This window comes from Leuciscus leuciscus, assembly GCF_965113295.1.
Source record: "Leuciscus leuciscus genome assembly, chromosome: 8".
NCBI lineage: Eukaryota > Metazoa > Chordata > Actinopteri > Cypriniformes > Leuciscidae > Leuciscus > Leuciscus leuciscus.
In genome coordinates this window covers 23,919,737-23,933,714 of record NC_138732.1, presented here as the reverse complement: position 1 = coordinate 23,933,714, position 13,978 = coordinate 23,919,737, and the positions used below count along the sequence as shown (strand labels likewise).

General features: G+C 38.7%; 1 protein-coding gene across 2 annotated transcripts; it reads right to left on the bottom strand.

Annotated features, from left to right (window-relative positions):
• Positions 1 to 2,153: 2,153 nt before the first annotated feature.
• On the bottom strand, positions 2,154 to 10,004 carry g3bp1 (GTPase activating protein (SH3 domain) binding protein 1). Of its 2 annotated transcripts, none has more exons than XM_082177287.1 (12): positions 9,854 to 10,004; positions 8,667 to 8,783; positions 8,476 to 8,557; positions 8,220 to 8,393; positions 4,943 to 5,033; positions 4,745 to 4,835; positions 4,283 to 4,493; positions 4,059 to 4,160; positions 3,508 to 3,649; positions 3,155 to 3,283; positions 2,955 to 3,064; positions 2,154 to 2,866 (listed from the first exon to the last, which is right to left on the bottom strand). In XM_082177287.1, the coding sequence occupies exons 2-12, from the start codon at positions 8,759 to 8,761 to the stop codon at positions 2,636 to 2,638; spliced, it is 1,458 nt and encodes a 485-aa protein (XP_082033413.1). In that variant the 5' UTR covers positions 8,762 to 8,783; positions 9,854 to 10,004; the 3' UTR covers positions 2,154 to 2,635. The 2 variants fall into 2 exon arrangements, with proteins under 2 accessions (XP_082033413.1, XP_082033414.1); XM_082177288.1 differs by having other exon boundaries at positions 3,532 to 3,649.
• Between the last annotated feature and the right edge of the window lie 3,974 nt (positions 10,005 to 13,978).

Below are 13,978 nucleotides of genomic sequence, written 5' to 3'. Positions count from 1 at the left end.
AGATAGAGTGTATTTAAGAAGCAACAATTAAATAGAATTTTAGCAAAAAAAGGGAAGATTAGAAATGGGAACGAGTTTTTTTAAGGTTGTCCAAGTCCATATTAGCTAATATTCAAATGAGTCACTAGCTTATACAGACAGTCTAGACTGGTCTGTTGCAGAATTCCCATTTAAACGATAATTAAATTAGTCGTTGCCCACATCCCTAATGCAAATACAATGAATTAAGCTTCAAGAAGGTTGCAAAGGCATCTTGAAAGTACCATATACGATAGTTTTGTGTGACTAGAGAGAACATTTAAGTTGTTCATGTTTTGAATAGAATGATTGATTCACTGATGAGCAGTCTGAATAATTCACTGACTCTGAATGATTTGGTTGCAGTGGTTCACAGCTTACTAGAGGGGAAGATTTCCATTGAATAATGACTTTAATTTCGGTCTGTTCCTCACACAGAATCTCAAACAGAGAAAAGTCATTCTGACCACTTTTATGGTGCTTTTTTTGGAGGGGTTAAGGCATAAAAGCCTCAATGGCCATGGTGACTAATTGCAAGGACAAAAGCAACCAATTCCAATTTTGGAACAAAATGAGGGTAAGTAATGATAGAATGTTGATCTGTGGCTGAACTAACCCTTTAAATAGCTGTGCCGGTGACTGTGGTGTTGCAGAGTGTCCAGCTGGGGGTCCGTATGTTTGGTGGGTTGTGGCCAGCTGTATGAGGACATCTTGAACTCATGTGGGTCATGAGGGTGTGGGGCTTCAAAATAAAGTAGTGGAGAGAAGCTGCACTTTCCCTCTCATGAATACTAATGCTGGGCCACCTGCTGGTCAACACCCCCCTACATCACTGCTACAGCTAATCACATTCACTGTTTATAATGAGCTACAGTTGTGATTGTGTTTTTTTTCTTTCAGTATGATGCAAGCACATGAATTCATAATTAGGCCCAGTAATCTCAGTAACTCAATCAGACTGAGAAAATGGGAAGATGATTGGCCGGCGTGTGCCTCAGGATAAGGTATCGGTAAAGAACGCTGCTATGGCAATATAACATATTGATATTTGTTGAGAGTGGCAGCACAATATTGCAAAATCTCATCATTTTGGTGGCTGGGTGATGGATGTCTATAAGTGCAAAATTGACTTTTCTGTTATGACCAGTTCTACCCCGGCAGTAATGGAAAAAAGATTGAGCCGATGCATGAAGATCTTCAGGTGCTGCAGCCTTTAGAAATTAGATTTGCATATATATATATATATATATATATAAAATCAACACGCTAACGAATCTTCAGATGCGGCAGCCAACGAACGTGAGGATTCTCTGTGATGTCATTTTAACATGGCGAAATACATTGGAAGGGGACAACCTGTACCAGGTGTAATTTAAGTTGACATGAAACGGAAATAGCAATTTCCTTTTCTTCCGTATTGTAACACATCTGTGTGAAACAGCTTCTCAAACAGGAAAAACTTGGGGAATTGTTTGGATGGCTGTGGTTTGATCGGTGATCTCATGTGAATGACAGTGCCAGAAAACACAGCGCTGAAAAATAGGGCAGTTAGAATAAAGATTACAAGGGCACCTGACTTTTACAACAACAAAAAATGTGCATGGATGAATCATTTATAATAATGAGTGCAGATCTCCATAAGTCAATTTTGATTTCATGATGACTAACATCCATGATTTTACCCGTCACTTATTACTACCAGGTGTTTTAGAGGCAACTTTAAAACTACTTCCAAAGAGCCATTTAAACCTAAGAATTATTTAAACCTAAGAATTATTTTGGATGTGAGCAGTATCTATATATATATATATATATTATTGCTTTTTTTCCTACCGTGAATTTGACATGCACATTTCTATGCTCTCAGTTGTATTATATGATCACATATGCAAACTTTGTCTAAAAGGTTCAATAAATTCAATTTTTTTTACACAAGTCAAATACATTTTTACATGTTTTCCCTTGTCAAATAGTAAATCCTTTATTTTTCTACATAATTGCCACTTTCCTTAATTATGAAAATTTTTGTTGTAGTTCCAGGCCTAGAGGTCAATTAAAATGTTACCTTATTTATATTTTCCATTACCGCATGATCCCTGTCGACAATTCTTAACCTAGACAAGACACACCCATGCTTCAAAATAGCACATAGAGTTTATTTTGTTCTCTCATCAGTGGAGTTGTTAAAATATGTTGTCATTCTTGATGAAGTGCAACAGTAGAAGGCAAACAGGATTCTTTACATGCTAGATAGTCACTCACACACAACCATGATTTGACATGGCAACAATTCCAAATAAAACCATACTTGCACTTGACCTGAAAGCGGGTGTTAGCAATACACAGGATTGCCCAAGCAGTAAAAACACGTTCCTTTAAGAAACAGGGAGAGAACTCTAAAACCAAATGCTAGGTTTCTCCTTTCCCCAATTCAAGTAGTTTTGTTTTTCTACAACAAATTCAAGTTCAATCTCAGAATTAAAAGGAAGTCCAGATAAAGAAACAAAAATAAATCTCACTCCTGGGTCCTGGAGTGAGGGATGGAGACAGGGAACAGAAAAGCCATCTGTGTTAACCAGGGTGACTTGCATCAGCAGTGAATGACGTGGGAGCTGCCTCACTGACGTGGTCCTGCGTAGCGGCCCTCGCTGGGTCCTGTGGCTCGACCGGCTCCGAAACTGGGTTTCTGAGCCATGCCTCCACGGGCGGGCGGTCCCCTTGACCCGCCAATCCTGTCACGCGGTCCCCCCGGGCCTCTAGGGCGGATGTCCCGCCTGTCACCTTCACGGGCCGAGCGGGTCTTCTTTTCCTCTACGTTCAGTCGAACATCTCCTCGCAGTTTAATGGGCTACAACACATTAAAAAAAAGGTCATTCTGATGATCTTGCATTCGTCAAAATATCCCGTATCACACAACATCTGAGAGTCACACGTACCCGATTGCTGAGGATCTTCTGCACGGGTTCAGAATCATCAAATACCACAAATCCAAAGTTAGGCAGCTTTCCACCGCTATTGATTCTCAGCTCAAGGACAGTGCCATACTCTGAAAAGAAATAAGCAGGTAAGCTCATGCAGGATGAGGATCTGATCTACATTTTAAAAAGTTTGAATTGAGAAGTGCATTTACACTTACGTTCAAAGAATTCCTTGAGCTCGTTCTTATCCACATCGTGAGGTACGTTTCCAACAAAGAGTTGGTGGCTGTCGGGATACCGGATCGTCCGCCGCACCTCTGACTCCCCGCTCTCACCCTCCCGGACCACTAAACCAGAGATTAAACAGATGATTCATCTCCTTTCAGGTTTTTAGTGGACTAGCCACACTTTTAATTTAACTTTCAATTTCACTGGAGTATATGCCATTTATATGCAGACATGAAGTTCATTACAAAGCAGTTTTGCCAGAGCCAATTAGATTAAGAAACTGCAAATTCATCAAATCAACTCTTTTGTAAATATTTGAAAAACAGTTATAATGGACCCATACTAGATTCAGTAGACTTTTGCACACCTCCTGGTCTCGATGTTCTGTGAGCAGGAGAGGGTCCTGGTCTCTGGTCACGTGGTCTCTGGTCTCTCTGGGGTCTCTGTGCTGTGGTCTGTGTTTCTGCTTTCACCTCTACACGAGGCTATGGAGCACAAATCACAATTAATCAAGCATGGCAATAAAGCTGTATATGAAATCATTTAATGCAAAATTCCCTGAACTATTACAAAACTTCCTTGATTAGGATCTACAGTAAGTCACATTGTTGGACTTTAGAGTTGCACTAACACAGAAACCTTACACTAAAATAGTGCAAGTACATTTTTAACTACTGAGCAATAAGAATTAACATGTTTTTACTATAGGGTTACTTGCATGTGATTATGCACTTTTTATAGTAATTACTAAAGTACATATAACAAGGACACTGTAAAAAGGTTTTACTGACTTTGAAATTAAAATGTAAAAGCATTAATTAGGATAGAGATAAGATTTCCTAGACCAATATCAAATATTCTTTAAATGGAGTAAAAGAGTGTTATGACATCTACCTGCGCAGATGGGACTCGGACAACATGTGGAGGGACTCCTGTGGCAGGGACCACTCCTCCTGGTGGGAGATTCTTGCTAGTGACTGAAGCCCATGAAAATTGCTGAAAACAAGAAAGCATTTAATCTCACCTATCCAGTTTGGGATGAATGAACAGCTTCACAAATATAGGTCAGTTGACACGAGAGAGACTCAACAGACAGTGATGAACGAGGGTGGTCTTACCCGGTTCTCCTCTGGCATGGTGGGTGCGGAGTCAGCAGGTGTGGGCGAAGGGGAAGATCTCTGAGTCTTTTCCTCAACATGAACCTCAGGCTGGCTGACGGGCTCTGGTTTCAGCTCTACAGCTGCTGGCTCAGGCTCCACCTCAGCTTCTGGCTCAGGCTGGGGCTCTGGAGTTATAGACACCTCTTCTTGCGGCCCCTCGGGCTCCACGCTGTAAATGGACAGACTTGCATGAAACCACAACTCTTTTGAACAGCAACACTTTTTGGAGGGCATCATACCAAATAGAGTCTTGTATTAACTTAAGGTTACTTAAGTATTCCTTATGTAACTAATCAAAATTGAAGTGTGTGTGTAGTGTGCTTTGACTTACAACACACCCACATGATTTGCATCCTGCCTTACTCAAGTGATTACCAAACTGAACTATATTAAATGAGCCGAAAATTGAATACAAGTTACCAAGGTGTCTGATCGTAGTATCCAGCAGACTCATCCTGGACCACCTCAGGTGAGTGTACTCGCTCCAGCTCCTCCACGTCCTCCTCAGACTCTGTGAACAACAGGAGATGAATGAAGTCATCTGCTCACAGCTAGAGCAATGGGGAGACAGATTACTCTAAAGATGCCTGAAAAACACCAACAATATCAGCTGCTCACCCTCAGGAGGTTCTGAGTCGGAGTCCCCGAACACTTCATCCTGGTACCGGAAGATATCGTTGTGTACATAGAACTTATTTGCAACGGTTCCCTAAAAGATTACAACAATAAAATAAATTAAATTAAATCTAAAAGAGAGAAAAAAAAAGTAAATTTGTTGGCAAAAAGGCCAAATCTGCCTAAAGCCATTTTATTACTAAGAACACTATTACTAATCAAACACTGAAGATCAGAACATGTTGATGCTTCCAAGACACCAAGTCTAATGTTGACACTTTTCAGCGGGTACATTTCTATTTAATCATCTGTGATTACTGAACAAATAATTATTTTGATTCGAACAGATGCTAATGAATCAATGAATAGAGGAGACTAAATGTGAAATGGGGAGGGCACAGACTGGAGCAGAATGCAGAAAATGAAGTATGCCTGCATATTAAACTTTACTCCACACACATGAAATATCTAGCCAATTATTTCTTAAAGTTAGGGGTATGACAAGATATTGTGCCACATGATCTTGCGATATTAAAATGTGACATTTCTCGTCTTGGTGAAAAGCAGTTTCACGATATCAGAATGACTGAGTTGAGCTTGTGGCAAAACCTTTTAAAGGGCTCACATTATATTGTCTTTTACTGAATATGATAATTCATTCTCCGAATTTAGAACTGAAGTGACATTCATTACAAGATGTTTAGTTTAGGGCTGTCACAATTTCTCGATTAAATTGAAGGCCTCGATTAAATTAATCAGCAAAACACCAAAAGTGGCGCATTCAATTGACGTGATCCGCATTATTAGACCATTTTCTAAGGCTGCACTAGGGATGCTCATAATTAACTGGTTAACCATTAACCAACATTACGAATTTTTACCGATTAATACAACCAGTTAAACGGTTTCATTTTTACAAGATATTTTCAGATGTTTGCTGCATGGTGAAACATGCTACAAATACAAAAGTGCGTTTTTGAGAGAAAACAGGCAAGTCACGTATAAGTCAGATTTGATTAGGCTATTACATTCTGAAATAATGTAAAATACCAGTAAATAAAGCCAAATGTTTGCAAACATGGCTGTAGGCTTTTTTAGTTTCATTGACTCCGCAGCAAATCCTTTCATTTAAAAAAAAATATTCAGAACAGAACACAAATGAAAAATAAGAGTAGCTATACAAGCATCAAGACAAAAACAAATCTATTTAAAGCGAAACTGAAACTGGCGTTGAGTTCACGTAGCCTGCCGCTCTTTTTCCTTTAGGATTTATAGGCTTTTGAGTGTATTTTGCCACGCCCCTTTTCTAAATGACCCTGTTACAGCCAGCCAAATGCAGAAGTTCAACTTTTTTTTTATATTTATTGATCTAGAGAGTCCAGAGAATTGTCTTAGGCCCCGTCCACACAACTGCGTTTTCTTTTAAAAACAGACCTTTTGCTACGTTTGCACCTCCCGTCCACACTAAAACGGCAAAAACGGAGACTCAAAACGGAGAAGTTTAGAAACGCTGCCGACCCGTTTTTCGTTTTGAATCTCCGGAGGGCGTTTTAGTCTGGACGGGTCAAAACGGAGGACTTTAGAAACGATGACGTAGTAGAGGCTCACGCTCGGCTCTATGATTGGGTGTCATCAGTCATGGCGTATATCTTTGCTAGCAGCTTCTGTGCAAGTAAATTCTGCATACATGCGCCGGAGGCAAGCTATCAATCGAGCAATCTGTGACAATTCCCGTGTGCAGCGGCGGTATCGACCGTACATGGAGCGTTGGTTTTGGGTTAACCCGGGAAGAACCAGCGCAAGGTGGGATAATTTTATCAATGAAGTTGTGTTTACACCGGCACACGCATGCCCAGTGTTGGTGAATGGTCACGTGATCCGCGTTTTCAGTCGTTTTAAGGTGGACGGAGATCAATTCTAATACGCAGCTAAAACGCTGGTGTGGACGGAGATCGTATTCGTTTTAATTCTCCATTTCTAAACGAAAATGCAGTAGTGTGGACGGGGCCTTAGACTGGTTTGGTTCCGATCGAGCGAAAAACCAGGGACTAGTTCACAAAAGTAGTTAGGCACAAACCCAAATGTTTCTATATTTGCAATGTATTTGGATGCTAAACTATTACTTATTGGAAGGTGAGAAGTACAAAGCCTAGTTTACATTATATTGATATTTAAAAAATCCTTCACGTGCTCAAATATGCTTGGCATAACACCACAGCGGGAAGGTGGTCTCGCCAAATGCCATAGATTGTAATACAGACTATTTAAATTGAGCAGTGTAGCTTTTTATGTTTTGACAACGAGTAGGCTGTGATGTCAGGTTAATGTTAGAAATGAGAAGTCTATAACTTTGTTTTTCTCCGTTCACAGAAGTGCTACAGTTGCATCATGTGTGAAGCCTCATGTTCTGTTGCTAATGCTTTTATTACACATGTAAAGCCAATGTCGGACCGTTTTTGAGGGTCGGTCGACTTGGAGAATCAGCATGTAGAAACTGAGTCGGGCCGTCGGTGAGAGAGAGAACTCTTATTGGCTGTAGTTTAGTGAATTGAGTCAGTACACGAGAATAATAGCAAAACAGCGAGCAAAGTCATCAAGACGGTTCAGACATCATCTTACCTGAGTGTTCCAGGGTGAATATTTTAATATTAACATGAGCCAAGTGGAATAAAGAAAGTGATGAGCATGATTGATAATCCAAACGGTAACCACATGCTGCTTTGTTTATCAGCTTTTTTGCCCTGACACAGGTGACAACAGTCGATTTTCATCAGGGCTAGTTCTTTGGCGTCCGTTTTGGTGTGTCCCTACCTTAAAACTAAACCCTCGAAAAACTAATTTTGTTATTTTAAATGGGTCACAGACACTTGTCCATTCTAATTTAACAATCTTGTTGGTTAACAAGCTTCAGTTGTCAGTTAGGAAAAAAGAAAAAAAAATGAACATTCACAATATATTAAAACCATAAAAAAAATGTAACATAGCGGAGCTAATCTGAAGTCACAAATGCTGCGTTTCAAATAAATTAATAAATGCACCTCGAGTTTCAGAGTGAACCATCAAATTCCTGATATTTTCGCGCCAATTTCAGCAATCGATTTACATATTCACTTTTTCCATTTCGCAGGTCATTCGAATTCAGTCTTTACTCCACACAACCTCACATTTCAAATGGCTTACATCTGCATTGGCAGATGTTCAAAAAAAACAATAGCTTATTCACCCAAGGTCTTTGTTAACAATTTCATCTGATAACACATTTGTGAAGAAACCTTCATACCTCAGGTGCCAGAACAAATGTCTGCATGAACTTCCTCATGGGCTGCATGTTATTGGAGAGCTCCCCCAAAACTTGCACCACCACTCCCTCATTCAGGGTGGCATGGGCATCGACGTGCCTGATCTTAGTGTGACAATCACGGAAGCTGAGAGCCATCACCTTCTTATGGATTTCCTGTTCAAAAAGAAAGTGACATTGAGCTACTACACTGAACCATAACTAGTATTAAAAATCCATAACACTTGCATTAACTCACAGACTGCCCATAGACCGCTTCAGCCGGTTTTCCATTATTATCCAGACCACCATGAACATAAGAGGAGTTCTTGCCATAAAACCTGGGAAGGATAAAAGCAACATGTTTAGCTATTGCAATATGTCAATGATCAAATTTCTGCACACCTCATTTGCAAAGAAAATCTGATTATGAAGGCAGCAAATCCTCACCTGTGCAGGTAGTCAGGAGCCTGGTTCAGCAGGGTGTAGTACTGTCGGACAAACTCTCGCCCGACCAGCTGGGCACTTGGCTTCTCCATCACCATTTCTTTGGTCAACTGGATTCAACTAAAAAACAAAATGACTCGTTACAATATTTTTCATCCACATGTTGTTCCAAACCCATGACTTTCTCCTGGTGAACACAAAAGAGCTGTCAGTAGCATCTTGTTCCTCCAGAGAAAGTCAAAGTACATGATGGGTGACTGAGAATCACTATTTCTTGTTGAAAAACTTTACCTGCTATAGAGGTAAACTACACGGTTGATTGAAAACTAGGACAGACACTGAGGGGAAACCGAAACAAATCCCTTTGTTAAGCCCATCGAGAAGCAATAAGGCCGTTTCATGTCGATCGTTTCTGTAGATTTCAAATGGAAACAGCCACACCCTATATGAACATTACTTGGTTTAGCTGCTCATCATGTAGGGTGGAACATTATTAACGTTACTTCTTAATTAGATTAATCCATTGTGAAATGGACTTAAGTACGTTAGGCCCGAACAAGACACACCGCGTTGCCATCTTGAGCCCGGTTCCTTTGTGATCCCATTATGACATTTGATAGTATAAGAAAAAATATTTATCCAGTCAGATAAGTTACACAATATAAGCCAAAATAATAATTTTCTTAAATCGACGATGAATCAGGCACGTGCCCAGTACTTTGTCGCATAAGCTTGGACCAGATGATGATTATATCAGCAGCAAACGATAAAATCATACATGTGTGGAAAATAAGTTTGAAGAACATTTAATGTAAACATCGTAAAAACTTGTATAATAGAGTAACAACTCAAACGCGGGATCGCTCTTTGAAGGAAATGTCGGCTGGTGGTGAGGTGAACTAGCTAAAGCTAATCCTCACAGCGTCGAGCTACAAAAACCCACCCAGCGGCCTAACCGTGAGACTTACCGCTTAAGTTCTCGATTAAAGAGTCATATTTTAACACCCGATACGTTTTAATATGAAAAATGTTGGAATTGTAGATTTTTACCAAATAAATCCAGCACATGTCTATTAGCTGCGCACGAGTTATCGGATTCAGTACGCTAACCAGACTACAAAAAAATGCACAAAATAAATGCTTTTTTCTCTCTTTTTTTAATTCAGCCATTTAATTCCAAAAACACTTACCAAGAGGGAATCAGTAATGTGTGTTTGGGTTGAGTCTGAAGTGATTTGAGTGAAGCGCCGATAGCTGTGAAGCTTTTAGCTCAGACACACTGGCAGCAGCGCGTGTGGCGAAGTGCCGGTTTCACACGAGCTCCTACTAAATCAACGGCCCTTCTGATCACAGAACCCAACAGCCAATCAGATTGACGCAGTGGGTTTGCGCGTCCAATCAGAATTCGTCCTCTCGCAAAGCCCCCATATTCACCCAATTAACATAAACTATACAGACTGTTTGCAACCTATTGAAAACGAGAGTGAAACGGAGGATCAGAGCAAGGTTGTTAGGCCCGCACGGACATGAGTTACGCAGCAGCTGAACGTGTTGATGCTTTGCGCATATTGTTTGCGAAACTAACGAGTTGCCAGGTAATGTTATGCACATTAGATACTGTAAAGTGTAAACTATAAACATTCAAGTGAGAAAAGACTAAGGCTGTGATTTACGAAAAGAAGAAAATGTACAGTACAGATCTCATTTCACTTCAGAAACCAAAATACATAAATAAGAAATATTTTACATGCAATTAAAATATTTTCATTATGATATTTATTTTATTAAATTTAAACATATTAACCCAATTTATGTTATCAGAATATCAACATAAACAAATAAATATATTAAAAAATAATTTGTGGTAATTAAAATATATTTGTTTAAGTATATGCCTATATGGGTGTTTATACATCATATATTTGTTTTACAAATGCTATGCTATATTAATTTAGCTAATTAAAAATCACAGTATGATAATTGCTATAGCCTACTGTGATAGTTATCGTAGAAAATAGTGAGATGTCCAGGCTAAGTAGCTAGCCTACTGTAATGACATTTGTGGGGTAATTCATCTCGTGAAAGTATTGTCACTCAAAATGCAAAATATTTTTTTGAGATTAACCCATTTGGATGCGGTCACAGTGGTTGAGCCTATTTGGTATCAGTGTGGAGAAAATCTTTAGCACGGATTTTTCTGGTGTTATTTTTATATTTACAAATCTGGCAGAACTGCATTAGAGTTTCATATAAATTATGATTTATAAATATGAATATATTGAGAGCGTATATTGTCCATTAGGGGGCGACACGCTTCCCATGCATGCAACAATGTGCGTTTGAAAACGATATTGGGCTCCGTTTACCGAAAGCACCGTGAGCTAAGAGGATCGTGGAGAACTATTAGCTTGGGCTCACGATGCTTGACACGCATATTGGCTATCTGACAACAATCATGACTAATAAATTCCATCAATCAACAGCTTTCATTATTTTAGTGTTTAACTAAACATTTCTCAATTCAAGATGGTTAAGAGATTAACCTCACTGACTGTTTGTATTGGATCTAGATTGGACTGAATTAATCTCTCAAACAAATTGTTTTTTACAATCAACTGGGATTAAAAAAGTTGATGCAAATAAATAAATGATGTATTCATCTGTTCAACATGTTCAGAAGTATTCACCAATGTTGAATGCTTCTTTCAGTATGCATCAACACTGACAGATAGAATAATGTATTAAATATTTATAGTAAACTTGACAAATCTAGGTGTAAAAATACATTCAGAAATAGGCCATGTGAACACAGCTGTGAAATCGTATTTCATATTTTTTTTATTAAACAACCCTCTTCATTCTGTTAGTAGAATTCCTTTAAAAGACATGCTTATATTTAAAGTTTACATCAATGATATATGTCATAATGTATTGGTCTGAGGACAGGTTGTTTTTAGGAGTATAGGCCTAGATAAACCTGATATTGAAAATGATGATCAAAATAGTACACCATATTCAAATCGTATGTTTGTTTTTGTTTTTGTTTTGTTTTTTAACTGAGAGGCCTATATAACGTTCGAAATTGTTTATAAAACTTTATACCATGGTCTGTGACGTCTGTCTGAATATTCGATTCCGATTGGCTGGAAGGTATCGAATTTTTCATTAAACTGAATGCACAGGTAGTTCCAGTCAGTTTAATCACCAGTCTATATAAATGCGCTGCTTATATTGAAGCACACACACATATACATACATACATACATAACTCGCATTCGGAGATCACGCTGCACTCACTCACACACACACACACACACACGCACACACACACACACACACACACACACACACACACACACACACATTTATTCAGGAGCACAGAAAATAGTCAATACTGCTATTAACAATAGCTTAGCTACTGAATTGCCACATTATATTTCTCAGCAACGAGGTCGTAACATCGCTGTTTATGCAGATAATGTTTAAACCTCAATTCATTTTGGGTATATCAAACTGGCAATCTCTGCTTTTGTTCTTTTGACTGAACTGTTTGCCTTTTATTGTGTCCTACTACTGTACAAATTTCTTACAGTTTTATAATGGCTAATATTGTTTATTTAAATATTATTTTTAAACACATCATATTATATAAATAACTTAGTATTTGGTATTGAGAAAGAGTGATTTCGACTCCAGTGAAAGTTACATTATTACACCATTAGGTGGCAGCAAAGACTGTCTTTATATGACTGAGTCAGTAGTAGCAAAGACTTTTTTATTGAAAGGGAAAACAAGGTTGTAAACAAGGACGTGGTTTTTACTTTAAACAACACCCTATAAGACACAACTTACAAATACATTGACTATAGCACCCCTTAACTGTTAAAAGGGCATAGACAAAGATAACAGTGGACATTCAAACTTATTTTGTGATTATGAATAGGCTACGATTGACCTGAAGAATATCAGCTAGATGCAGGTAATGCACTCGCGTTGTCGATCTCTCTCTCATTCTCTACTCTACATAATACAATAAGCTTTAATGGAGCAACTCAGTGTTCCTGCGTTGCCATCTGTTCTAAAGTGACGTTTTAGTAAAGGATGCTTAGGCTCAACACTGTCAACTTGAGATTTGGAAGCGTGGCGGAAGGAAGTAGTTCCTCTCAAAAGAGTGTTTTAAAAGACAATCTGTTGTTGTTTCTTATTTACACACTTGTGTCGTCGAACTGTTGTATAAACGCAATATCACACTCGTAACCGTGCAATATGGCTCTATATAATTGCCTACGGCCGAATCACAGCCATGCTGAAATGTAAACATGAGGTACGAGAGGCCGTGTTGTATTGTGAATACAGCACGCCTCAAGTAGGCCTACCTTATTACAAAAACAAAAACAAAAAAAAAACGTACCACATTATTAAATAAAAAATGTGTAGGCTATGTTAATATGGTACTTTGAAGTAAATTCATTAAAATGCTATGCTTCCGCTAAACATAATTCCTGACAGTGACAGTAAATGGCAAGAGAATGTTCCTAGGTGTAACATGCCTCATCTTGTGGTGTGATATCGCACGGCTACAAGTGTGATATTGCTCATTTAATGCACAGCTAGCCGTGGATTATCCCTTATTCCTGGTCTTTGGCATTAGCTGTCAGAATTCTGTATTTACAGCTATTCTTATTGTTCGTCTGTCTGTCTGTCTGTTTTTTATTTTTATGCAAACTCTAAAATTAGCACTAAAACATAAAACAGAGAGTGATAGTGTACCGTTTAAAAGTTTTAGATCTGTATGATATTTTTAAAATGTTTTTACAAGAAGTCTCTTCTGCTCACCAAAGCTGCATTTATATGATCCACAATACAGCAAAAACAGTACTATTGTGAAATATTATTACAATTTAAAATAACTGTTTTCTGTTTGAATACACTTGAAAATAGCAGGAAGAAGAGACAAAAAAAAAAAAAAACCTTTAAAAATCATACCAATCTAAAACTTTTGAAAGGCAGTGTGTATGCTATTTAGTGATTCATGTTGGGACTTTAAGGCTTGTGTTAGTAATGTTGTGATTTTGTGATCTGCAGCATTCTGTTTTTAGGGTTAAGAAGGAGTGGAGAAGAGTGTTTTACCCCTCCCCGGTGCAGAAGTGGGCTGGACTGAGCAGCACAGTGTTCTGGCTGGAGCTCTGCCATTGTTTGAGATTCCTGACGTGAGTGTCTGGCTGGAAGGGTGAGCCTGGTGACTGGGTAAATCCAGCTCTTTCTCTCTAGCTCTGCTTGATCCCCACTGAGACCATCAACTCTTTTTCCCACTG